At 40.3% G+C, this 26,482-nt stretch overlaps 2 protein-coding genes across 2 annotated transcripts in view; one reads left to right on the forward strand and one right to left on the reverse strand.

The window, feature by feature from the left end:
- Positions 1-26,482, forward strand: part of TG (thyroglobulin) — a 168,504-nt gene that overhangs the window by 105,976 nt on the left and 36,046 nt on the right. The window lies entirely within an intron of this gene.
- SLA (Src like adaptor) lies at positions 2,343-24,856 on the reverse strand. The gene is made up of 8 exons (XM_062568428.1): positions 24,814-24,856; positions 19,938-20,031; positions 13,821-13,920; positions 10,067-10,153; positions 8,401-8,504; positions 6,923-7,054; positions 4,924-5,056; positions 2,343-3,949 (listed from the first exon to the last, which is right to left on the reverse strand). Exons 2-8 carry the CDS (start codon positions 19,996-19,998, stop codon positions 3,730-3,732), a joined length of 837 nt encoding a protein of 278 aa, XP_062424412.1. The 5' UTR covers positions 19,999-20,031; positions 24,814-24,856; the 3' UTR covers positions 2,343-3,729.

Genomic DNA, 26,482 nt, shown 5'->3' on the forward strand with positions numbered 1-26,482 from the left:
AGACATCCACAAATCCATGCGCCCGGATGGGATGCACCCACAGGTACTGAGGGAGCTGGTGGATGTCATTGCCAAGCAGCTCTCCATCATCTTTGAGAGGTCCTGGAGGACTGGAGAGGTGCCTGAGGACTGGAAGAAAGTCGATGTCACTCCAGTCTTCAAGAAGGAGGACCCAGGCAACTATAGGCAGTCAGCCTCATCTCCATCCCTGCACAGGGAGTGGAACAGCTCCTTCTGGATGTCATCTCCAGACATATGGAGGAGAAGAAGGTGATCAGGAGTAGCCAGCATGGATTCACCAAGGGGAAATCCCACTTAACCAATCTGATAGCCTTCTAGGATGGACTGACTGGCTGGGTAGATGAGGGCAGAGCAGTGGACATTGTGCACCTTGACTTCATCAAGGTTTTTGACACTGTCTCCCATAACATCCTCCTAGAGAAGCTCTGGAAGTGTGAGTTAGATGAGTGGACAGTGAGGTGGATTGAGAACTGGCTGAAAGGCAGAGTTCAGAGGGTCGTCATCAGTGGTGTGGAGTCTAGTTGGAGGTCTGTGGCTAGTGACGTCCCCAGGGCTCAGTCCTGGGTCTCATCCTGTTCAACTTCTTCATCAATGACCTGGATGAGGGGACAGAGTGCCTCCTCAGCAAGTTTGCTGATGATACCAAGCTGGGAGGAGTGGCTGACAAACCTGAGGGCTGCGCTGCCATTCAGAGAGACGTGGACAGGCTGGAGAGTTGTACAGAGAGGAACCTCCTGAGGTTCAACAAGGGCAAGTGCAGAGTCCTGCACCTAGGGAAAAATAACCCTAGGCACAAGTACAAGCTGGGGGCTGACCTTGTGGAGAGCATCTCTGCAGAGAAGGACCTGGGAGTGCTGGTGGATGACAAGCTGACCATGAGCCAGCAATGTGCCCTTGTGGCCTGGAAGGCCAATGGTCTCCTGGGGTGCATTGGGAAGAGTGTTGCCAGCAGGCTGAGGGAGGTGACCCTGCCCCTCTACTCAGCCCTGGGGAGGCCTCATCTCAAGGACTGGGTCCAGTTCTGGGCTCCCCAGCACAAGAGAGACATGGAGCTACTGGAAAGAGTCCAGCGTAGGGCTACAAAGACGATCAGAGGGCTGGAGCACCTGCCCTATGAGGAACGGCTGCGAGAGCTGGGCCTCTTCAGCCTGGGGAAGAGAAGACTGAGGGGGGATCTGATCAATGTGTACAAGTACCTGAATGGAGGGTGTCAAGGGGATGGGGACAAACTCTTCTCAGTTGTCCCAGGTGACAGGACAAGAGGTAATGGGCAGAAATTGAAGCACAGGAAGTTCCACACGACCATGAGGGGGAATTTCTTCCCTGTGAGAGTGACGGAGCACTGGAACGGGTTGCCCAGAGAGGTTGTGGAGTCTCCTTCTCTGGAGATCTTCAAGGCCCGCCTGGATGCAACCCTGTCTGACATGCTCTACGTGCCCCTGGTGAGCGGGGAGGTTGGATTAGATGATCTCCAGAAGTCCCTTCCACCCTTACTGATTCTATGATTCTCTGATTGTGTTACTGGCACTTGTAAAATAATGGGCACGTGCATTTTGGTGGTAAGACTGACACTTTCAGTCACATAGCTGCAGAGAAATTGTAACGTACAGCTTTAGAGAGCTAGTGGACATTCCTGCTAGATATATATCCAGACATGTATTTAGGCTCTGTGTAGACACAACTGCTGCAGAGGACTACAGAAGGTCCTAATCTTATAATTCTATTTCATTTCTAGCCAAAAAAAAATGTATTTAAAATTTGTCTTCATCAAAATATGTCATATCCCCTTTCTACAGAAACTGTTCTAAGTGTTGTCTAGTTGCTTTGGCTTTGGGGTTCTGCTGTCATATTCTGACAGAGATATGTTCTAGTAGTATCGTTGCAAGACTGTTTATAATAGTTTCCTACATGCTTGGCTTTTGATTTTCTAAAGACAAAACAAAGTTCCGATAAAGCTAAGTAACTATTGGATCATTTTAATGAATAAATACAAGTCATGATTTTGAAATCTGTAATGCTCTGCATATATATTTCATTGGTTAAAATGTAATCACCATAATAACATATTAACAATCAGTAGCAACAATTAGATTATACAAACACCTGAGTTCATTTTGCTTTGTTGTGTTCAATGTTTGTGAGCCAAATTACGTTCCCACTTTAAAGTTCCAAACTATGTTTAAGCAGGCTGTGAACTGATTTAAACTCTGAATTCCATTGCTAGTGTAAATGATCTGTTATAAGATCTAAAAAGCACACAGATTTGTGTGAAATACATATAGGAAATACATATAGGTATGTACATATATATGGGTGGGGTTTGTGCATATACATATATATGTGTGTACATATATACATACATATATATATATATATATATATATATAAACCCAATGTATATGTCTCTACATTTATTACTCTAATCTGTGCAAACCTTTTTTTGGATCAAAAAGATCTCCATTCAGGTACATATTCTGCAGCATTTTACACTCCTGGATGTGAGTGACTACTTGATTTAGAAAGCAATTGCAAATCGAGTTCAAAGCACCATGCTATCTGCTTCTTTATAGATTGGTGAGTGATACAGACATATCAAAAATGCTCTGATCTGTGAAACTTAAGGCAATCAATTTTCAAATCATTAAAGCAATTTAGTGAAACGTCTTGTTGCTATTTGACATAACTCGTTTCAGACAAGAAATGCAGAAAACTCTAATATCCACTGTTGCTAATTTACTCTATAGTTTAGTTATTAAAAAAGCTGATATTAATATAAATATTACACATAAATATTGTGTGTCTTCAGGAGGTGAGATTAAAATCTGATCTTCTACACATAAAAGATTGCACCTTGGCAGTTAGGCATGATATTACCACTTTTTACATTTCCCTTAAAAAAAGCCTTCTGTTCTCTGGATAACTGCTAGACTATGAACAGCAGAGTTCTGCCCTTGGAAATGGCAGTACTCTTGCCTCACAGCTAAACACTCTTCTCAGTGAGTTAAGCCCGTTAGTAGGTTTTGGACCTCTTCAATACAGCTGGCCACTACCAGCAGCACAATTACAAGTCACTTGAAAAAACAGTGATTTTATTTTATTTCCCCTTCTCCCCCCAAGAAGATAAAAATGGCAATATAGACTTGATATCATGAGATCTTGCTTGGTTGTCAGATATTAAATATTTTCTTGGGTTTATCGAGAACTTTCATTTTCAATGGTACTGCATCAGAAAATGATTCTGTATTGAGAATAAAGAAACTCCACTTCTCAGTGTGAGGAGCTGCTGTGATGGTGGTATTCAGTCCTGTGGATAATACCAGAGTAAAACTTAATTTAAGGTTTTAAGTTCTAGCTAGTCCTTCCTGATACGGTCGCCTGTGTACAGTGGTGGACATCATCCTTACTGAAGAGTCCTAGCTTCATTTTCTCTTTTCTAAGAGTCTCTGTTCATCTTGCTTGCAAACAGGTTCTAATTTCAGGTGCACTGGGTTCATTTCCAGCCTATATTTGGCTGAGATGACCCTAAAAAAGGTCTCTGGTCAACATTCAGAAGAGGAAATGCATAAGCGCAGCCAGCATTTGATCTTCAGCTGGTATGCTTGTGTCTCAGCTGTCAAGGACTGTAGGACCACAGGATGCTCTGAGTTTTTTCTAGCCCTTCAGTTCTTTTTTTTCTTTTCTTTTCTTTTCTTTTTTTTTTTTTTAGGTTCAATCTTCATAGTATGTAGGTGGCAAGTGAAAAGTACTCTTACGTTTGCTTCCTGTGTATATAAGAGACTGGGTTTTCTTGTTTCTGGCACTTGCAAAAGAAGAGCTGTCATCCCCTGCTAAGGAGAGGTAGGAAGCGATACTTTCCCTTAGGCCATAGCTGAGACAAGAATCATCTAGTGCTGCCAGCGTGCTCTCGGTATCTTCGGTCATCTCCAGCCTTTAAAAGAACAAACATTGTTTAATATTTCAATTACTTAACCTGAGCATATTACTGTTATATTAACAATTACTAAATGGGACACGGTTAATTTTGTTATATAAAAAATTCCTGGCTCATAAATCACCATATACTTTTATCTCTCAGTGATTTTTCCAAACCACAAGTACAACTGTACTTTCCAAATATTTTTTTGTGCATCTGAAAAAGGAAATAACATCCATATACTTTTTTTTTCTCTCTGTCTTCTCAACCTGTAGGAAAAATAGCTTCAGTACTATGCAAAATTTTCTTACATTTGTAAGGAAATGAATATGCTTTGTGAAAGAAGAGTAAGCAGTTAATGGATGCAAGCTTACACTTCAGAAACAAGAGGTGCTTGTATTTCTGATGTTAGTTGTTTCACCCAGTTTCTGGAAGTTGTCTTATTTTCTATAGTTGCAGTCATGATATCTCATAAATTTTGAACTGGACTGCATTAAGGGAGAGAGAGATTTATGCTGAGACAGTGTATTCATTACACCTGTGCAACTCTGGAGGTGGGTGGCCATCATCTGAACAAGCTGGAGCCATTGCACACTAGTATAGCATTAGTGGTGGATCTGACTGCAGGACTTACGGCCTGCCTCGTAGTCTTGACCCTTGATGGAGTCTTTCCCTGTGGACCCAGGAGTGCCAGTTGAACTGCTGTGTGCCCACAATCTTAGCTGGATAGCAGAAATAATATAAGTATACTTCTTTCAAAATTAGAGCACTGAGATTTTCAGGTCACTGGAGAGCTGGACACCCTAACTCTTACAAGTTAAAATGGTATCAACAGCTTTGAAGTTTAGACTTGGCTTTACAACTGGTTTTAAAGCAGTTAAAACTGCTTGGAGAAGCAAATGGCTGTTTCTCCTCTGTTGTAAGTGCAAGTGCAGAGGAAACTGGGGGGAAAAAAAGTTGGTTTTGATTGTGTGCATTGCATGTGGTACCTGTGTATGCTTCTCCAGTTGAAGTTTTTGTTCCGCATCACCACAGGAGGAACTTGGCTCATAACTCCGTTGTTGTTAGTGCACTGGGTGAGACAAGGTGTTGTAAGGACACAGCAGAGACCATCAGCAACTTCTGAACAGGGAAATAACCACACAGAAAGTTAAGCCTTACCCATCGTTATCCATTGTTTTTCTTCCTGGGTTATGCTCTAATAAGCACAGATGTAGTCAATAAAAAGAGTGTCCTCAGCTTGGACAGCTGGGACATAGGATCAATTTTTTTTTTCCTTTCCTCATTCCTGTGCCCCTTAATTTAACATGAGTTATATCTCCCACAGTACAAGTGAGGAACTGAGATGTAGAGAGAGAGAGAGAGAGATTAAGTGACTTGCCTCGAGTCTAGGAGGAAGTTTGTGATAGAGCAGGGACTTAAACCCAAGTTTCCTGAGTCCTTAGTGAGTTCTGCTTTTGCTTTCCATGCTCTCAACCATGCAAACAGAGTACAAAATAGGTGCAACCACTCAGAGTGGACTGTATGTGCAGCTATTTTGCTGCCACTTTACACTGCATATATTCTACTGCACAACGAGAGAATGTCACTGTGGAATGCTGATGTTTTATACTTGACGTTGATTTATTTCAGAGTAAAATTTGGGGGCAGGAAGAGAGAGGAATCTTGCTACATCTGCTCTTACTTTTACAACATTCAAGTGAAAATATTGTTAATTTTCTTAAGTCTCTTTTCAGAATTGTAAAGCTTTATTATTCTTTTCTTTTGATGCAGAGAAAAGGAAGAAAAAAGAAAAAAAAAAAAAAGAAAAATGTCCTATCCAAATTTTCACTCCTCTATTTCCATCGCTAGATTTAACTTTCTTTTTATCTCCTCATATAACATGCATGTTTCGAAAGTAATTTTTTCCCCCCAGTTTCTCAGAGTGATCTTTGGCTAACAGGTTATTTCATTTACTGATGAAATATGCAAATATGGTGGCTTTACAATTTTTAAGTTACAGAGTACTTGTCACTAATTAAAGCACAGAACCCACTGTTTTCTTTTAACTTTTATGCAATAAGCTTACTGCAGTCCTCCTTCCTCTTTCATTTTTAAAATTTCCTTGTTTTTGTGATCTCTAATTGCAACCACTTATTTGTGGGCTTTGCCAAATCATCTTAGATTATACTTCTATAAATCTGAAAGATTGTCATTAAAGCAGGTGTCACCCACTGGACTGCTATCAGTATAAATGATATCTGAATCTAGCTTTGAGCTAACAGCTTTGAATCCCTTGAGCTAGATTCTACTGATAAACCTCATCCTTACTAATTAAAATAATAAGAAATAAACTAACAAAATGTCTGAGAATTATTTGCTGCAGATATGGTTATGTGACATAGTGGTCCGCGTAGGCGACCAATCATGGTTGCAGAGCCTGATTTTGTGTGTCATGCTGCTCTCTGTCTGCCTTTAGGGTAAATAGATGGCAGATACGTAAACAACGGAAGTCAGAAATTGGACTCTGGCCCTGAGGCCCAGAAGCGCAACTTGTATTCATATGGCATAACTTTATTTGTACACCTGATCTTTGAAGTTAGCTGTGCTCTGAGAGAGGGAACTGGATGTCCCTGACCTGTGCTGCTGTCCAAAATCTACTTGAACGTTGTCTAGGGAAGTGCTAGTTGGTTTGGGTCAAAATAATGCTAGGGAACAGGTCTGACAACGTGGCCGTTCGGGCACGCTCTGCGGCGTGCAGTATCAGCACAGCCTATCTGTCGTTATTTAGCTGAGTTCTCGGGCTGATTTCAGTTGTACTGTTGGGGTAGAATATTTGTGATCAGGGTCAAAAATGAAGTCAGAGAAATAAAACGAAAGGTATTTCCATTACTTGTTCTGTGGTATAGTCTCAGATACAGTCAATAATTTGTGTTGTAGACATCTGATATATAGTTGTACAGTTGCTTATGGAAAATATATGTATTCTGCAGTTGCAATTGCTTTTACCTGAGTAGTGATTCACAAGGTCTTCAAGGCACTGGAAGGTTTGCCGTGGAGAGATGTAATACCAGTTATTTGGAAGGCGGAAGATCCTGTAATGTTTCACTTGCCTGTGCCGCACTGACAACGAATATAATCCTGCAGAAACAGGAGAGCTATGTTGCATCAAAGTTAGACTCTAATTCTAGATAGATAACAGTGGCCAAAACCAGTGTATCTTTAAGATGTGGTGCCATGTTCCAAAAGATCCCAGAAATATCTGAACAAACTAAGTGGTCATCCTAATTTATATATTTATATACTTCAAGTATAATGGAGGGAACCAAGGGTCCAAGGTCAGGGCCTTGGATAGGGATGATGATGATTATTATTGGTATCTATTCCTTTATTCTTGCTGAATTTTTTTGCAAGGTTGTAAGGGATCTAGGCCTTTACAGAGTTGTTTGTGTTCCTCTGAAGAGAAGGATTAGACTCATCTGCTGGGGTCTCATTTAATCAGCTCCTGATAATGCAGTTGCTGATACCTGATAATGCAATTCTGGCAGGAGCTGACACCCTGGATTTTCCTGTTTCCTTGCTTTTCCAAAATGATCATGCATCATTGGTAAGGATTGAACTGAGTCTAAATTTCTTTGAATTTAATAAAGGCATTACTTGAAACTCATTGGCTCATGGTATGCAAGAGATTGGAGTAGATGATTTAGGATTTCCTTCTAACTGCAATTCCGTGAAATTAGGATGCATTAGGGTGCTTCTGGAAAAGGAAAGGTATCATAGTGCGCAACGGGAGATGTACTCTGGCCAGACAGCCTGGCCAATCATAGAGAATGGAAGTGTGAAGTATCACCAGTACAATTCAGTAGCAACGTAATTACATGAGAATTGTTTTAGCTTAGGCTCAAAGGTTTTGATATATTGGCAAAGAGTATATGTGAGTATGTCTGTTTTGGGCTGGCAAATCAGTTTGCCCACCCCACATCTAGTTTAGTAAAATGATGTGAAAAGCAGTCAAAAGAAAATTGAAAACACATATTTTATTTTGAAAAATAAATAAAAGAATCACCTGCTTACATGGGAAATGCACTTATCAGCCACCCCCACTACTTTGTGTGTATTTTATACATCTTCAGCCAATCTTTTGTGGATGGAGGCAAAGCTACGACTCTTCCTCCATTTGAAAAGCCTCACTGCCTAATAAACTTTGAATGCAACAGAAGAAAATAATGATGTTTAAACAACCAAGTCTTGTTTGTGCTGATGCCCATGGAACTTTCCATGGCCATCACTAACCTCATTTCCAGCACCGCTCGTTGTGTAGGTGACTGATGAAGACCAGCATGCTGTACTTGGGTGACTTTGACATCTTACTATATTCGCTTTATATTTTTGAACTGATGCATATGAAATGGGACGGGGGAGGAATTATGAGTTGCAAAAGCGTTAATGCTTGAGATCAAGAGGGAAAAAAATCATGCTTTTCTCACCTTTCCTAGTTTCACTCTCTCTGATCATGAAGGAGCCGACTTTGGTGTTGGGAAGCTGTAGAAGTTCCTCTGCTTTTTCTCTTCCCAATCCTTCAAACAACCAGCTGTGAAGCAGGAAAAAACAAATTCTGAAATTTGGACACCATTGAAACGGAGAGCAGCATGTGGTCCTGAAAGTGCAGTACTAGCCAGGAAAGTGACTGCAAAAATAACACTGTGGCTTTCTGTAGTTATTCTCTCAACTATTTCCAGCATGATTCCTCAGTTTATGGAGAAAATCATGCTCTCCTTTTTTATGTGTGGGTTTTCTTTCTTTTTCTTTCTTTTTTTTTTTTGAGGCCAAGAGGAGGAGAAGAATGAATAAAGTTTGGGCTTATTAGAGGAGACAAAACTTTCCAAGCTGCCTTGATTTGAGTTGTTGAAGACATGTCCATATTACATATGGATGGAATATCTATGGCAGTAGAGATCCGTGAGCTAGCTCCCAGAGAGCTGCTTTGTCTGGATTGATGTGATATGGTCTCAAGATACCAGCCTGAGACCCAGAAGATGATGATTCGAGAGCATGGCATTGAGTCGGTTTGGGAGGCATCGCAGAGTTGGCTAAACCATCTGCATCTGGTGTGTTAAACCAGGTGTACTGAAAGTCTGCTACTGCTAAATATAGTCTTTGAGATGAAACATGGACTTTTTGTCATGTTAACTACTTTTATTAACCTGGACTTAAAATGCAGTCGTTCTGGTTATTCTAGGCCGCAATGTAGTCTTGTAGGTTATTAGTTATGGGATAAGGCAAAATTAGCCCTATTGATTTTCTTCATAACTTTAGTAAATTGCTATATTTTGGCCCAGCTAGTGAGTAATGATGTAACTGAGCTTGCTGTGCTGATGTTGGAGTTACTGGCACTTTAAAATGAAGATATTCTTGTGTATTTGATCCAGTCTACCGTCAGCAAAATGATCAGGGCTGAGTCTTGGGAAAATTTCACCCAGAAGTTTAACCATATCTGTGCCCCGCATTTGGAAAACATCTCTGTTGTTGGTGGGCATAGAAGCATATTAAAATTAAAGCACTTGCATAAATCCCACAGAAGTTCACAGTTCCTATGCTTAAAATGAAACAGATATTAAAAACCTCTCCCAGAAAGGTTCTAAGTGTGTGCTTTAATGTTTTTCCTGACTGATGTCTAGGGCAACAACAACCTCTGAACCTTCCTCAGCTCTTCCAGCATGAGAGCTTACACTCTTAAATGATTTAGTTTTGTTCTATTTGGTCTTTTCTTCTTTAAAAAAAAAATAGGTTTAATTTATTCTTCGTAAATAGGTTCTCTTTGTCAGAGTTTTAAAATTAGAGATCAGCCCAAGAAGTGAAAGTATTTTAAATATTTTACATGACATTAGAGAGCTTCTTTTTGACATTTCTAGGCATTTAAAACTAGATTTTTTTTCCCTTTCAAGTATATATGTGTGTGTGCCTGTATCTTTTAAATATATATGTGGATTTTGTGTTCTCCTATTTCAAGGGAACTGAAGTGTGGATACTTATCGCTATTACCAATTATAATTTCTGTCTGGTTACTATTAGCATTGTTTTGATTATTACAATAAATAACCAGGGAAATATATGTACATCAGGTTGGAAGGCCAGAGGAAAGCATGCACTTACCCATGGTAAACTTTTGCTACGTATTTTCCTGGAATATAATTTTCTCTCCCTGTTGTGAGGGAATGGACTCTCCACCAGCCTCCTTCACTGTGTGAAAGCAAGAAAATGGATATTATAATATGTGGTTTCAGAGTTTGCCCTCATTTTAGAAATAAGTTAACACATACAAGTTAGCCTATAACCTTCTGAGTGTGTCTTGAATCTGTGTATTTGGAGATGAACCCAAGTTTGTTTCATTTAGCAAAGTTTCTTTTCTCATTAGGATTATATTTGGATGCAGAAATAAGCTATATTTGTTCCGTTTAAATGGTGTAAGTAGTAAAATATCTTTCTGTAGTTATAAGAGGAAAGGTAAATACTCCAGTGGTTAAACTGTGCTGTGCTTTGTCTTCCCACAGCTAGACTACTACTAGTACCCAAGATAGCTAGTGTACATTTCAGCGTGCAGCACCTAGACAGCACCGTAGTGACTCCTCTAATGTCAAGGAAGAGATGCTCAGAAAATGAACGCTATCTGCCTGGTAATATGCTTTCAATCTAATGGAACTAATGTGCTCTTTCCCTTGTCTTCAATGAGTTGCTGCACAGACTCCAATAAAGAAAAAAGACTCAAAAAAAGAAAAGGCCTCATAAGTTGAAATAAGGTGACTAGACGCTTTTTCTTTTTTTCCTTAGTAGGTCTTAGGTTCTGACTGTGATATTGAGTATTGGATTTAGCTTCTGAGTGTCTTGGAAGACTACAGGAATAAGAATTTTCACAGGGATGCCACAAACCATTAAATGATTAATGGAAGGCATTAGGGCAGTGTTGAACTATGATGACTGATGGGTTTTCTCCACCTCTTCCTTTAAGAGTATGAATGCAAATAATAGTGTCTTGTGTTTGAATCTCCACAGAAAAAGCATTCATATAAATGCTCCCAGATAATCCCCAGACTGCAGACCAGATTCTCAGAGTATATCAAAACAGCTAAGTTGAAAACAGTTAAGTTATACTGTGAGTGTTATACCAGCTGGGGCCATGGTTCAGAAGGGGTGTGCTGAGGGAAAAATGCTCTTAGCAATTTGGTTCTGGAAAATTAAGGGCACAACGAGATTTATGTGTGGGTTTCCAGTACACATGAAATAATCTATAAGAAGTTTAAGTGCTTTCTTTTTCCCCACATCTGTCCTGGACAGAAGCAGGAATTCTAAGAACAAAAAATACTTGAAAAACTTAGCTTGCCCCCTCCCTTCAAACTGTAATATTTCTAAACCTGAAAAACTCCTGTACTGAGTAAAAAATTAAAACCAGCACATCCATTCAAGGCTAAGAGCCACAGAAACACGTAGGCTTGGAGGTCATCTCGTGTAACCCCCTACTAGTTCCAATTAGATCCAGTTGTTCCTCTAGTCATGAGCAGTGCCTGACAAGTGTAGAGGTTAAGAAACCGGAGCAAGACCGCTTAGACAATTCTGCAAACCTGCAGCAGTCAAAATATACCTGGGAATAGTGGTATATTCTGTATAGACTGCACATGTTATGTTGCTGGCATGATTTATGGATGTGATTGTCACCAGTACCTTAAGCTTGCAAGAGAATGTATGGTGTGAGCAGTGTTCCTTGAAAACTGCAATTCACCACAAATTTGGTAGAAGGCTAAAAATCTACAGTTATAAGATGAGGACATGCTGCCTGCTAATATTGGGCTCTTCAGGGTACTTCCCAGTCACATATACTCCAATCATAACTGCTGTGCTGTTCTTTTCGTCCTCTACGTTTTGTTCCCTTCAATGACTTGAGAAATATTATACCTAGAGCTCGCGTGCAGTAGGAGTCTTTATGCAAAAAAGTTGCTGTTAACTTCAGTGCATATTCCAGCAGGCAGTAGTAGTACAGGCCCTTCATTTAGGACAAACCACGCCTATATGCATAAGACACTGGAGTGTCTTTTCTTTGCGTGAGCTGATTGAAAGCAGGAAGAGGAAAGTTCCATTAAGGCTTACTTTGGCCCTCCTTTACTGTCAGGAGAAGCGCTTGATGCTGTACAACAGATAAACATGATAAAAACTGCTGTTGCAAAAACCTAGTTCTTTCAGAATAAGTTGTATGTGCAGTAGATCATACTATATAGTATGCATATAACGTACAATGAATTTAATTCCCACTGATATGGTCCTACTGATATGTCCCAGACATACGTACTTACATGGTTTTATGAGGGCCTTTAGCTGGTGAAGGTTGGGATATGGGTTTTGAGCTGGAGTTCCCATGCTAATGCAGTTATTGTACAATGTCTATGCATTGCACAAACTGTACCATGGTTTAAATGTCTGGATGTTACCAATGAAGAATTCCCCTGATTAAGGGAAGTGCTCCATCAGCAAAAAGTTCAGCTAGTAGTACTGTCAGAGTCTTGTGAGCTGTAGGTTGAGGGAGGCAGTGAGGACACACTGTCAGCAGAACATGAGTGCAAGCCCTGGTCCATATAGGCCGGCACCTTGTTGCTGGCAATGGTCATACCAGGTCATAATGGCCTTGGGAAGAGCCTGAGAATTCATCAGGAGTCTGTGGGGATTCTCTTGAGTACTCTTGTCCTCCAGCCATTTGAAGCTCTGAGACTCCCTGGTTAGATAACTTTCCTGTGAATTTAGAAACCCTCAAGTGTTTTTCTCTGCTATGTGTCTGGCCTCCCCTTGAGTCCATCTGATCTACCAAAACTGCAAAAATGAAATATCTCATTTCTGTTTAAGCTGTGCAAACACTACCCATGAGGTTGACTGTATTGCTACAAGTTGTGCATAGACCAGAGATGCTGTCTTAATTTTTTTCAAGGAGAGTGCTTGTTCCTATGTGTGGCAGTATTAACATTATGCTTATGGTCAGGCTGAACTGATATTCTTAAGATTACTTCCTTCTGGAGCTCATAAAAGTTTTTGGTGGAACTGATTGGGAAATCTTTGAGAAAGTGTTCATTCTTGCTCCTTCCACTCTCCCTGTCTGCCCCCCCCCCCAAAAAAAAAATGCAGACTCATTTAATAATAAAAAAGGGAAGAAGCAATCCTATTTTTTTTCTTTTTAATTAGGGAGATGTCTTAAAGAGCTGATAACAAGGGAGTTGTTTGGGAGAAACGATGAGAGAGAAGGAGATATGCCCATGCGCGCACACACACACGCACACAGCTGATGCAGGGAAACTCAGAATCATTTTCCTTTTCTACTTGACTCAGACTTGCTCTTGGTCTATGTTTTTTTGCTAAAATTGAGGGATACTTTCTCAAAGTCATTTTTCAAAGCAGAATTCTTGTTTGTTTCCTAATTTTGAGTAGAATCTGAATCCACCTTCTAAAATCGTGTCTCAGGGGAATTCCAGGATCAAAGAAGAATCTGTAATCTGAGATCCTTAAGTTCATGGGATATTTATAACATGGCTAAATATCTTTCTTTGCAGACTCCGAACTCAGTTCATTTTGCCTAAATACTCAAAATCCTGTACAAAACTGAAGCATTCTCATGCATGCTCTTACAGACTTCATCCACAGGGTGTAGCAAGGCTTTTAGGAGCCTTTCATTGATTTCTATACCTAGACCATCTCTTGGCTCAAGCATAGGGACTGTTGTGTGCCTTCAGCTGCCATGGAGAGTTTAGAGACTGAAATGAAGCACTTTGTTCAAGAGAAATAAAATTCACAGCATTCACCTGGGGCCAGATGCATAAAGTGTAGTCTCACATGAGTTATAACAAAACATAATTTAAAAATTGAATCAACTTACTCTGATAGCACACGTAGTTTTTCTCCTACATGAAATATAGGTTGGCTTATGTCTGCTGAGGGATAATCATAGAGGACAGCAAGGAAATCACTCTCCTGACCTGTTAAAGAAGAAATAAAAGACACTTAAAAATGGTAATGTTTTCAAGTATATTTTTGTTTTATTGGTTGCATTTTATATAGTAGGTCATATGTGAAAAAAGTGCCAGTCTGTAAACTTCACAAGCCTTTATCTTTGTAAGAAGAGGGTAAAGATACTAAAATTTTTTTAAAAAAGGCTTTTGATTAGTTGGAAGTATATAATTATACGTTTCTTTTCTAATAATTACCGTATTTAAAGAACACAGTCTAAAACTGGCAAAATGGGTTCATATACGTAGTATTAGGAAGTAACCCAGTCTGATTAATACCACTGCCTAAAAGTCTTCAGTTACAGTACTGATGCTTTGCATTTAAGAAAAGGAAGATGTATGTTGAAAAATGTCAATGATTTTAAATGATGGAATGATTCAAAGATATTAAAGTAGTTTAGTTTAAGGGCAAGGAGAGAGAGGTCATTATTGCTTGTTATTGTCCATTTCCCATCAGCTTTGTAAATAAGCTTAATGAACAGCCAGTGACTTTTGCTCTCCACACTTATATGGAAACTGTCCTGGAGATGGCACATGATGCACCTTAGCTTCATTTCCAGAAGAAAGGTAAAATGAATTTATACACCACTGCAGTTTGGAGAGGTGAGGCCTTTTAGATCGGCTGAGCATAGAATAGAAATTAAAGCTTTAGTGAGAATTCAGCTGCCAAATATTCTTGCTGATCAAGAATTCCTCGGATAAATATCACTGGTGGGGCCTAGGGAAGCCATGCTTTTGGTGGGAATCATATTTCAATATATTTATTAAAAGGTGTATCGTAATTCCTGGAGAAAATGTATATGACTGACAAATAGCCAATACTCCAAATGTACTCCTCTGAGGTGTGAGTACACGTCCAAAATTTGCTCTGTCTGGTTTTGTGATGAGGCCCTGCATCCTGATCATGGACGTAACAGATTAATGCACTGAGTACATGCTGCTGAATGTCCACCCTGGTTATCTCTTTAATTGCAGACCTCTCAAGGTTTTGGGTATGCCCTGATATAGAAAAGCGTAACTTGCGGTGAATTAAAGCGTGGAGCTTCACTCCACGTGGTGTGGAGCTATCTGCAGCCCTCAGCAGGGACCTGAGGGTAGAGTCCCATGATTGGAGCTTGCAACCCTACATAGGACACGTGTTAACTCACTTGGATGCCTTCTTGAGAGGTGGAGGGTGCTTGAACACTTCATAGACCACATCCTGTCCAAAGTGCACCACTTTGGATGAGATAGGGGCTATGAAACATTCAGGAGTTCCTCACTTGCTGGAAATCTGCAGAAACTGCTGAGAGATGGGAGGTTCACAACACACAGTGCTGGCTGTTTTGAGCTCTTTGGCAGAACTTCTGGCAAGAGGGATCATGTTAAACGCTGCCTAAGTTCCTTGCCGGATGTGGATCCCAATCCGCTACATGCGGTACCACCATCTACCAGCACAAGAGAGGACAGTGCTTTCCCTGTACAGCAGGAGCAGGAACACCATGCCGTTTGCTACCCCGTCATGTCATACCCCGTACCGGTGCTTTTGCAGTGGTTGTCCGCTGTGTTTGTCCACTCAGTGCACCTCAACATGTGCAGAAATAGAAATGACTTCAGGGGAGTAGAGAAAGACATTACCGGGTTAGACAGGCACGCATCTGTACCTCAGTAGGTTTGTTTGTTTAATATAGATTCCTCTTCAGATTCTCTTTTTTTTAATTATTTTTTTTTCATGAAATCTAGGAACACCATCCAATATGAAGGCTGATATTGGGCCTATGTTTTCAGCCTCGGTGTCTTACGGCCTTGCAGATAACACACGTTGATTTATTGATAATGATGGAAGGAAGGAAACATGCTTGCTGAAGGAAACATGCAAGCATGCAGAACAGAAATATTGTCTGCATGACAGGAGGATAATGTACATTATCATTAGGACTTACAGCAGTCCTAACTATAATGTAAGCGATAAGGAAAATATCTCACTTCCATGGTTTGAAAGAATTGAAAAGCTAATCTCTCATGTTAATTTTGGGTAGTGGTTTGTTCTTATGATATAGAGACTGGAAATAAACAGTGCAGTGGGTGACTTTACATGATTATATTCAAAATGGCTGTACGTATATTTAGTTTGCTAGCCCTTGCTCACAGATCTAGCCCTGCAACACAGCCAGCAACCATCCTTATGGATGCAAAGATGTGTAGAGGCTGGAGCTGACATGGGTTAGGTTGTCGGTGTGGGTTTAATATTAGCATTTTCAGGATTTTCTCAGTTGTTTAGTATCACTCAGTTAAGCAGGACTCGTCCAGTACCTATGTATTGTTCAGTCAACTGCCATGATTAGTCTACTGTAACCTATTATATAATTAGTTCAACTAGATTGAAGAAATTCTGTGTAGAATGTGGCTTTGATTGCTTTCCTGTTATGCACTAAAAATTGAGAAACATCTCTGTCTGTGAAACGACCTAGTACCAAGGGCTTATGAGGCCTAAGTATTGGTGCTGAATGGTTTTCAACAAAGTAAAATCTTTTCCTGGGACTACAAGAAATAAATGGCAGAAAGTGCATTATGAAAGCCCTGCTGAGAAAAGATGAAGTGCCATTCCCTAAGTTCTCATTGCAAATTGTTCTATGTGGAACACCATTTCCTCACATAGATTTAGCTTAGTGAAAATGGCTTTAGCAATGCTTTTAAAAAAAAAAAAAAAAAGAAGAAGAAACAGACTGTTATATAAAAAATGTTCCGTTTCCATGCTGAGAGAGTGGAAAACAAATGCTTTTCTGCCCTCCTTCCTTGCTTTACTTTGTGGTTTGCATTTCGTTATGCACTGAAGGGTGCGTGACTTTTTCTCTGCTTGGGAGGATCCGTAGTTACTTTGCTTACACTTTCATCTTTATTTTTGTTTTTGTTTCAATTTTGCACATTAATTTATAGCTCTGAAAGGGAGAGAATTAATTGTAATGTTGGCTGCCTCATCCATGCAAGTGTTACCTCTGAAAATGTGTGTACTTAGAGAGAAAATAAAGGGCTTTTGTACTACCCAAAACATTTCAAACTTCCCACTTCACAAATCGCAAGACTTCATTTTAATTGGCATTTAAATGAAGCTTCACTAATGTTTTGCTTGCATAAAAAGCCCGGCCACACTCTAAAACTTCGTGCAAAACTCAGACTATCTCCTTTCAGATACTGAAGCTTCAAAACAGGGACTAAATAAATTGCCCTCTTTCTCCACGTCTAAATCTCAGAGTGATCTGATAGGTTTGATCTGATGAGCACCTTGCACGTTTAGGTAGTTTTTAAAAAAGAAACAAAAGAAAAAAAAAGACAAAAAAGAGACTGAAATACCATTGATGCAACCTCTCCTCCGCAGTTTGAGTGTGTAGGTTACCTTTAAAATGGAACAGCTCAAAAGTAAGTGTGGAAAAATCTAAGTACAGTTATTTCCACTGAATCAGATTTTTTTTTAGGAGTGAAAGCTGAACATGAAATACAGGCTAGTTTCAGGTACCCACATCCCTGGATGCCTTGCAAGGTGTGAGGTTGAACGTTGCATGCATCAAATGACTCATTTAGAGGCCAGACATGGCCTGTGAAGCCCTGGTAGAGGTGGGGGGAGACCGTGGGCTGGGCACCCAAATCCAGCCCGGGCTGCGCGTTGCTCTCAAGGAACAAGCCGGGCACCGCCGTGGATCCTGGCTGGGCTGGGAGTGAGCAGCCTGCCCGCAGCTCAGCGCCCTGCACGGCCCCGGCTCTATTTTCTAGCCAAAGTACTTTTCGTTTCTTGCGTGGCGTGTCCCGGGGAGGAAACGGAGGGCGGTTGTGCGTGTCTGGGAGGGCCTCTGTGCCGCAGCCTTAAGGTGTGGCTGCAGCGTAGGGCTGATGCACCCAAATTAGATCTGAAGTACCCATTTCAGGGACTGAGAGTTATGCAGGTGCAGCCGCGTGCAGCTCGGGAAGGATTAACCCTGACTCGAGGTCCCAAGGGAGGAAAGAGGAGTGGGAGGGCTTACGACTCCTGATAACCCCTCGCTTCTGTAGCTACCCCGTTGTCTGTACCTAAATTAGGTCAGGGATGCCCGTGCTGGGTGCTCGCAGTTGCAGCACTGTCATATTTGGACCCCAAGTACCTCCTGGGGAAATGAAGCTAGTGCACTGTTCCCTTTATCAGGACCACGCTTAGTGCGCTAGAGGTAAGAGGAAGCACGAGGCTGTGTATTCAGTGCAGCTCTTGGGCAGCACGAAAGGCTTATCAGGATCGGACAATTAAACGCATTCGTACCGCAGATCTAGCAGGCAGAGTGCTCTTAATCTGCTTTCCTCTTTCCTTTTGTATCTTCTTTCTTTGCCTTTCTGTTGCAGCTTTTCACGTAATTCTGTCACTGCTTCTCTGTCACGTTGAAATGAGCCAGGATAAAACCTGCTTTTACCGATAACTGTCTGGAACACTGTAAGTCTGTGGATTGGGTCCTGTAGCTGACTTAGAGCAAAGGTGGATGTTCCTGGGCTTTTGATGTTTGGCAATGTGACAACATGAGTTTGATCTGCTCAGGAAGGCAAATAGTTACAAACTCATTGGCTTAACCCTGTTACATACTTTTAGTACCATGTTCCTTTTCAAATATCTATTTTCACTAGATTTGGATGACCGTATCGATGATTGTATTCCTGAATTTAATTAAGCAACCATTAAACTGTGACGAAAGATGCCGATGGACTAAGAGTTAAACACGAAAGCGTTAAGTAAGCATTTAAATTTGCCCTCAGGTGTTTGAATATAGGTGTCCAGTACAATTTTAGCTGTGCAGGAGTGTCTGGGACATCCCTGTGGCCCAGGCAGAGTTGCTGGTTTTCCTATGGGAGCTTTGTTCCCTTCTGGAGTGGCATCTGGAGGCCAAGCAGCTTTCCCCTGCGCCCCAGCTCATCGTAAGGTCCCACTTTGAGCAGAAGCATACTTCTGTTTTGATGCTATGATATTTGTGATAGCGTTTCTGGGAAAATCAACATGGGCACGCTTCTTGCAAATAAATAAATGGGTGGTTCGTGTTATGCCTCCGAGCAGCCATTAACAATATTCAGTCTGTGCCCTAGTCTGGGACCTAGGGCTATAGGGCTGTCCTTGGTGATGCTAGAAGTGGGGCTGGATTTCCTTCCAGCACAAGCAAAACTAAACTGTTTTCCTATCCTCTTGAAAGACAGCAGCATAACTGGACTATCTTTCATGGAAAAATCCAAGATTTTGATTAAAATCTCACCCCTTCTCCCCATCTCTCTCCCCCAAATTTCTGTTCTATACTTTTGGGGAATCATTTAGTGTTGCTCTTGTATCAGAGGACTGTCACTGAACTACAGCTGTGCTTACTCTCCACCTACTCACTTGCAGTTCAGCGTAGCAGGTCAATGAATTTTTTCCCTTTCCACTCAGACTCATGATCTCTACCAGACCACGGGGGTCTTGCAAGCTGATTTTCACATGTGTGGGTGCATAGGACAGACGTGTTAGATCCTCTTTTGTTAGCTTGAGTTTGTGAAGTGTGTTGTCTTGTATAACCTTTATTGATAACTCTAGTAACACGGAAAGTTGGCTGCATACTGGTATAAATGCAAGTGTCTGACAGTGGACATCAGGATCAGTGTAATCAAAACGTCATTAAGGTCATTAACCTTAAAACTGAACAAAATCAAAATGCAAGAACAAGTTTGTATAAAATATTAAGTGGAAATACATCAAAATACAGTATTTCTGTTTCTGAAGTAGGTCAGTGCTTTCTGAAGTGGAAGGAAATGTCTTACAAGGGGTACTAGCAAGTAATGGTCTTAACATTTGTTTTTTAATTAAAATACTTCTTGGAAAAAGAGCTAGAACATGCCTAAAAATAAACATTGTCCTCCTTCTCCCACAGCAAAGTCACATGCTCGCTTTTTTTACATCAGATGGATAAAGGAATATATACCATATATTTTGAACATCTTTTTCTCTTAGAAGAAATTAAATGCATGCTTACCCATTTGACTCGACACACTTGTTTCTCCTGAGGCTCTTGACGTTTTCATAGTATTTCCCATTGCTCTTTCTAATTCCGTCAAAGCTCTTCAGAACTAAATCAAAGACGACATTGAAAGTAAACTTTAGAATAACACCTGCTGTTGCAAAATGTAAAAAATGATCCAGTTTTGGTGTCTTCAATTTTATGTAGTTTTGCTTTTGAAAGCTCTTGTTTCAAATTCATGTGAGTTTTACATATTTGCTAAACTCTCACCACTTTGGTGCTTTTATCAGGGGAATAGCAGAAAACCACAGCTAGGGAAGTTACTCAGAAGAACATTATGTAGTAAAAGTTTCCATTACCAGTGCCCCAGCACAATAGGAAGTCACAGCAAAGCCGTGCCTGAACAGTCATTTTATACACAAAAAGTTCTTCTCAACATTTGGAGTTCTGAGGCTACAAAGAAATTAGTTAGGCTGACAAATCTGTTTTTCAGCTTTGCGTGTATTTTCTTGTCTTATTGCTGAATACTAAGAATGTTGTTCGGTGGTTTTCCTCTGATGTAGTTGGGAACTCAGAGAATGTGAGCAATGTCTAAAGGAAGGTAACACCTTGCCTCGAAAGGTGTTTGATCTCACAGTGCTTTTACTGCAGCAAGCCAGCAGTCCAATTTCTCCAGGATCAGTTTTGGCTGATGTGCAAGAAACACTGCACTAGGCAATCATGGAACTAATAATTTGGCAGGGAGTGTTCCTTCTTATGGCTTTACTTCCTAATCTGCTCTTCCTAATTCTCCCTGACAGGCAGCAGAGAGTAAAACCCTTCTGATGTAAAAGGTAGCTCATGCTGTGGTGTATTTTCAGAGGCGGAAATGAATAAGCTGTACCTGTTCAAAATTGTACATTAAAGCAAAATAATGCGATGCCATTAGCTAATAGCTGATAATTTATAAAAGTGTTTTCCTGGTAGCTGCCCTGAGAAAATGGCAGCAGATACTCTAGCAGTATCGTATGAGTATTTACAAAACTCTGTGAACTCGGATACAATCTACATCTCTCAGTCTTTTTCAGTTTAGGTATTTCAAAGCTGATTACTGCCATTTGGATGTTCCTCTTTATTTATAACAGGCCACCCTGACAACATGAACCTGTGTGCTAACTTCAGCAGTTTGGCTGCAGTCATTGAGACTCTGTTACAGAATTGTTCTTTGGAATAAGATTGTCAAAACTGAACTCATGCAAAATACTGTAAACTTTCTACGTCTTACAGCAAGCTTGGTGAGATGTCCTACAGAATAAAATATAGTTCAAGAGAAAGAGAATTCATCTCTTAGCACTAATTTTCCTGCATTTTCTTACAAATGGTAATGCAAACTTCAGTTTTACTCCATCTAATTTTCATGCTCCCTAGTTCTGGTCATAAAGGCTCTTGTCTAAAAGTCTCTATTCTACTGGCACATTATCTTTTTTCACTATTTATATACTAGCTTGTGACACATAAGTAGGGTGCAGTTACTTCTGACAAGAGACAGAACTCAGCTTTCACAAAATTCTGTCTTTGTCTAATATAAGAAGTTTAGAAGCATTATAAAAATTAACCTTAAATTTAAATAAGCTGTTTAGATATTCACTTATAAATGAAAGGGTCTCTCCTGTTAGAAAATATCAAATCATTCTCCTTTTGAATGCACTTAAGTTTCTATTTTTCACTTCTGCAATATTTTCCCCAGTTGTATCCCACCAAGAATAAGAAGTACAGGAATATTGCAGCAAATACTTTGGCTACTGCTGTTATAGATAGTCATGACTAATATTTAAATTAGCCAGCAAAATTTCTTAGGCATGGCAATAGAGATCTCTACAGAGCCTAAAAGGTCAGCGCCACACACGCAAAACAACAACAACGAAACACCCAAAACTCAGGCAACTCTGCCTGGGAGATTGGGCCATCTTACTGGTGATCAGAAAACGTGGCAGAACATTGCTAAGGGTTTTTCTCCTACTCTTGAGATACAGTGGATCCAATTTTTGAGTGCCTCCCAGTCACTTTGGAAAGTGAGACGTAGGGTTTATACATGGTAAAAACACTTCTGAAAAATCCGTGTTGCGCCTGCAAACTTTTAAAAGAACGGCACGTTTGAGCAAAGTACCTTCATTCCTCTAGATGGTATTCAGGTGTCTAAACCCTCAGCATTGGTTTAAAAATACGCGAAGTGTTTTTGGACGTTTGCTTATACACACTTTACAATTAAATGGCTTGCTGTAGAGTTCGGAAGGATTAAGTGCTGGAAAACAGGCACGTACCTACCTAAATGTGTGTTTTTGCAGAGCACATGCAAAATTAGTCTGGCAAATTTCTGCCGTAGAAATTGCTGCTTTATATGATCTTTTTCTCCTAGTAAGACCTCTGAAGTCAAAAGGAGTGAGCACCGTGCGGCCCAGTGCTGTTATTTTAAAGGCGGAAGAATCTGATTTACGGAAAACAAAAATGCTATAAATGACTTACAGTAATAGTGAAGATCAATGCCATTTTGGGCTTTGATGTCACTCGTGTGACAGTTTTGTGCCTCATAACATTTTCCATGCTAAGTTTAATGCCACGTATTACAATTGATGGCGTAAAATCTCGAAGGTGGCAAAGACCTCCAGAAGTTGCCTGGTCTCGGGGCAGAAGTTTTCAGTAAGAAATAAGGGAATGGAAAGCTTTGACTGCTGCTGTTGATTCACCTATCCAAAATGATCAAAAGGAAAATGGCAGACGTCAGACCTAGTTTCCTCACCAAAGACGTTTGTTGTTACGCGTTTGGGCACAGTAATGGTGCCTACAGTCCAGTCAAAGATAGCGGAGTGAATGCTGTGAGGTACAGCTCTTCTCCCAGATGCTGAAAATGGGATGGAAACGGCAGAAATAGGAAGTTTTGTTTGAGGGTCACAGAAGACTCCTTCCAATTCCTCCTTGGCAATGATATATCACCGCTTTAGGGTAACAGTATATGGATTACTGTTATGTTTCTAGCAATATTAGAATATAATGCACATTCCTCTTAAGTTCTTGCTACAATTTGCAGTTTAAGTAGTTGGTGCTTGTAAGGGTATTGGCAGCACGACACAAATTCATTGCATCGTTATATGACAATCTGTATGGTGATTTTCTTGAATTTTGAGATAACCTGCAAAAATAGATTTACAGGAAACTGTAGAGCATCTTGTGGCTAAGCAGATTTTTTTTTTTTTTTTTTTTGTCATTTAAGTATTTAGCAAAACAACAACAGCTTTATAGATGATGTTCTTTTAGAAGTGGAGAATGTATTCCAAGCATTGCATCTTGCTTAAACTTGGTGACAGGAGTTTGGGAGGCGAGTAGGGGTTGCATCCCTCTGCTGTGCAAGCAGATGGTTGTGCCAGAGCCAAACCAAACGGATTACTTGTGATGATCGGCTCTAAGCTTACCTTGTCTTAGGGACCCAAAATCGTGCGCGAAGGGGTGCAGCTGCTGTTTCGCGTCAGAGGAGTCACTGCGTTGAAGGGCTGCAGCCAAGCACAGCCCTACCTGCAGGTGTGAGGGTGGCCTTTCCCGCTCACAGGCCACCTCCTCAGGCTGGCGTGAAAATTTGAATTTAACCATTAAGATTGCGTTTTCAGTCTTCCCAGCTCTAAGCCTTTTTCCCCTCCCCTTTCCATTTGTGCATGTGCTGTTTGAAAGCGGGTCGCTCTAGCCGTAAATGGAAAACTAGTGGGTTTTGGTGATCTTTGTTTTTAATGATTTTTGCTTCCAAAAGAAAGGCAAGAAAATGTCTAAAGCCCTGGTCCTGCCTCATGTGCTGTGTGTCAATGGTAGAGCTTTTGGCAGGTGTGAACCCATCACCTCTCAAGACTGGAATCTCACTGACCTAAATTGTGGGTCCTGAAACCCTGTGGTACAATTTTACACCTTCCGTTCCTACATACAGAACATGTAGCAATAGTTTCCTCTCGCAGAATCTGTTCTTTCAGAAAATGCACTTCTGGAGCATTTAAATGGCATAATACGTAGGGAAATTCCATTGCTTTGTAAGAACTTTTTCAAAGTTATCTTCAAAATGATTGAGAATTAGTAAATATAAATAAAATATAAGTAAAAATAAAAGGGCAAAATAAGAACCTGAATAAACCTATTCTGCGAAGAATACTACATAGTGAAATTAGGAAATCTCTAATGCATCATATGTCATACATTATCTCATTTTTGTTGCCCGATATTAACATGTGTACTTTCAAAGTCTTCAAATTTAATTCTCAGTAAGGTTCACAGGTAATGCAGCTGTCCCTTTTAGCCTGGAAATTAAAAGCATCAGCAGCCTGTTATTTATTTATTTGGGGAAAAAGGCAGCTTAGTTTTCACAAACTGTATTTTTTTTCCCCATGAATTTACCTTGAATTCCATATTAATCACAATGTACACGCTTTCAGCTTTTAGGCACTAGTATCCTTGCACCCAGAAAGGACAAAGCAATCTTGTAATCAGGCGAATTCAGAGGCATGCAGAATCTAAGTACTACGAAACAGCACAGAAATACCACATTATGCAAACTTCTAACACTCTGAGTAAAAAGTCCACCACGCTGTCTGTGGCATTTCTTGTGTCTTGGGTTATGGGGAACTGCAGGTTTGCTTCAGCACAAGGTCCTGTGCATCTCCCTTAAGTAGAAACACTTGACTTCTTGTCCCTTTCGTTTGGCATTAGACCTTACAAGAAGGACCTAGGCAAGCTTTTCTATTCCTGCCTTTCTACCTCCCTACTTTAAATACGCAGCCTGAATTTGGTAGTTGTTAATGGAATAAAACTCACATGTATAGAAATAAGAATATTTGTTTCAGTATGCAGATAATCTAAAATGTATAAGAGCAATGATTACCTTTAAATGCTAGGCATGGTATTCCAGGTTGCAGTATTTCTCCAAAAGAGCGGTAGTCATAATGCAGCCCGCATGCTGCCAGCAAGGTTTGGCTGATCGGGCCGAGGAGCAGCCGGGCGAATGAGTGTGTTGTGAAGTTCACGCTGTCATGTAGAGCAGCATTTGCCAAACAGGCCACACACTTCCTCTCTGAGAAATAAGGAAGGCTCAAAGCGTTTGCAACAGATGAGGTTCCTGTTGCAAGTGACTGCTTGACACTATCTATGGACTGAGGAAAATAAAGAAGTTCTAACCATTTTGCATCAGGGTTGGTTTGATCAAATATAAAAATTGAGCAAAATAAGCTGTGTTTTACACCAGTTACACAGAAAAGTCTTTTCTCTCTCTCAGTTTTATTTTTCCAGTAAAGTTTAGTCCCCAAATGTTTTGTTTTATGTAATTTTGCTAGTTTTTCTGGCAGATGAGGAGAGGTACAAAACTCTTTCAATTTTACTAAGCATGAATGGGAATTCAAGCTTATCTGTATTTTTTACTCTACACCTCAAAACACGGCTGCTTGCAAATAATTCAGTGTTGCATGTTCAGGATCAATTATGAAAGAAAGTGGATTGATAACCTGTCTATGAAGCCTATTTTCACATCAGTGTTTTGCAAAGCAATAAAGTAGTCACAGGACCTCTATCATCTCAGTGTCTGAGGTGGTGGAAGCAAGATGCTGACCTGTTAAATTACCTGACCAAAGCCACATAGGAAAACAGCACTGGGGATAAAAATACAGCAACTGAAAGGATTTATGGAAATTTTCTCTTTGCTTTTATGATCAATATGTATTCTGAAAAAAATTGTGCAAGTCACTTTATAAAAATAAATAAATAAATAAAACACAACAACAAGCTGACTTCACACCAGAATAGCTGTGAGTAGATGTTCAATGCAATGAGCAATGTAACGTAAAATAATGTGTTTGCTGATGAAAGACTAAAAGTTGACAAGTGTGGGAGCTGTTGTACAAGAGCTATTGGAACCAAGGACTACAATTAAATTCCCAGAGCTGTGACCAAATTTGAGGGTATGGTACTTAGAGGAAGAATTTTTATATATTTATTTGTAATGTAACAAATATTAGTAAATGAGTTTATAACACAGAGCCAAGACAATGTTGTATCTAGTGCTCTGAGGAGCTGGAAGCAGCGTAATTATCGCCACCAGTTAGACTTTGTTTTTTAGGATGTCACTGTTTTGTGCAAGTCACAGGGATGTGGCACGCACGTTCCCTAACATTATTCACCAAATTAAGGAAAAATGTCTGTTGAGTTACTAAAAGCTCACGTGCTGGGGGATGTTCATACCAAACATGGGAAGATGCAGGGGCAGAACTCTGTGTATCTATCCTGTCAGTGCATTCAGCTAATAACTGGTTTTAACTGATAATGTAGTTGATAAGATAAAATTTGTATCTAAATGGAAGAACGTTTTGCTGTGAATTCGGCAGGGCATTATATGTCGTCTTAGAAGTATTCATATCCTGTTATTCGAGTCACTAACCTGACACAGACCCTTAGTGAGTCACTCAAAAGAGGGGTGCATTGCACCTGCAGGGCTGCCTCTGATTATGGCAAAGAAGGATTTGCCTGGGAGAGTGTACAAAAAGGAATTTTACTTTTTCAAA

This window comes from Rhea pennata, chromosome 2, assembly GCF_028389875.1.
Source record: "Rhea pennata isolate bPtePen1 chromosome 2, bPtePen1.pri, whole genome shotgun sequence".
NCBI classification, from domain to species: Eukaryota; Metazoa; Chordata; class Aves; order Rheiformes; family Rheidae; genus Rhea; species Rhea pennata.

Excerpts from the sequence above, each read along its gene's own strand:
- SLA (XM_062568428.1), bottom strand. The coding sequence starts at position 19,998 with ATGGGAAATACTATGAAAACGTCAAGAGCCTCAGGAGAAACAAGTGTG. Across the intron at positions 10,154-13,820 it reads AAACTACGTGTGCTATCAGA|TGAAGGAGGCTGGTGGAGAG; the intron begins GTAAGTTGATTC and ends GCTTTCACACAG. Across the intron at positions 3,950-4,923 it reads AACTGGAGAAGCATACACAG|GCTGGAGATGACCGAAGATA; the intron begins GTACCACATGCA and ends GTTCTTTTAAAG.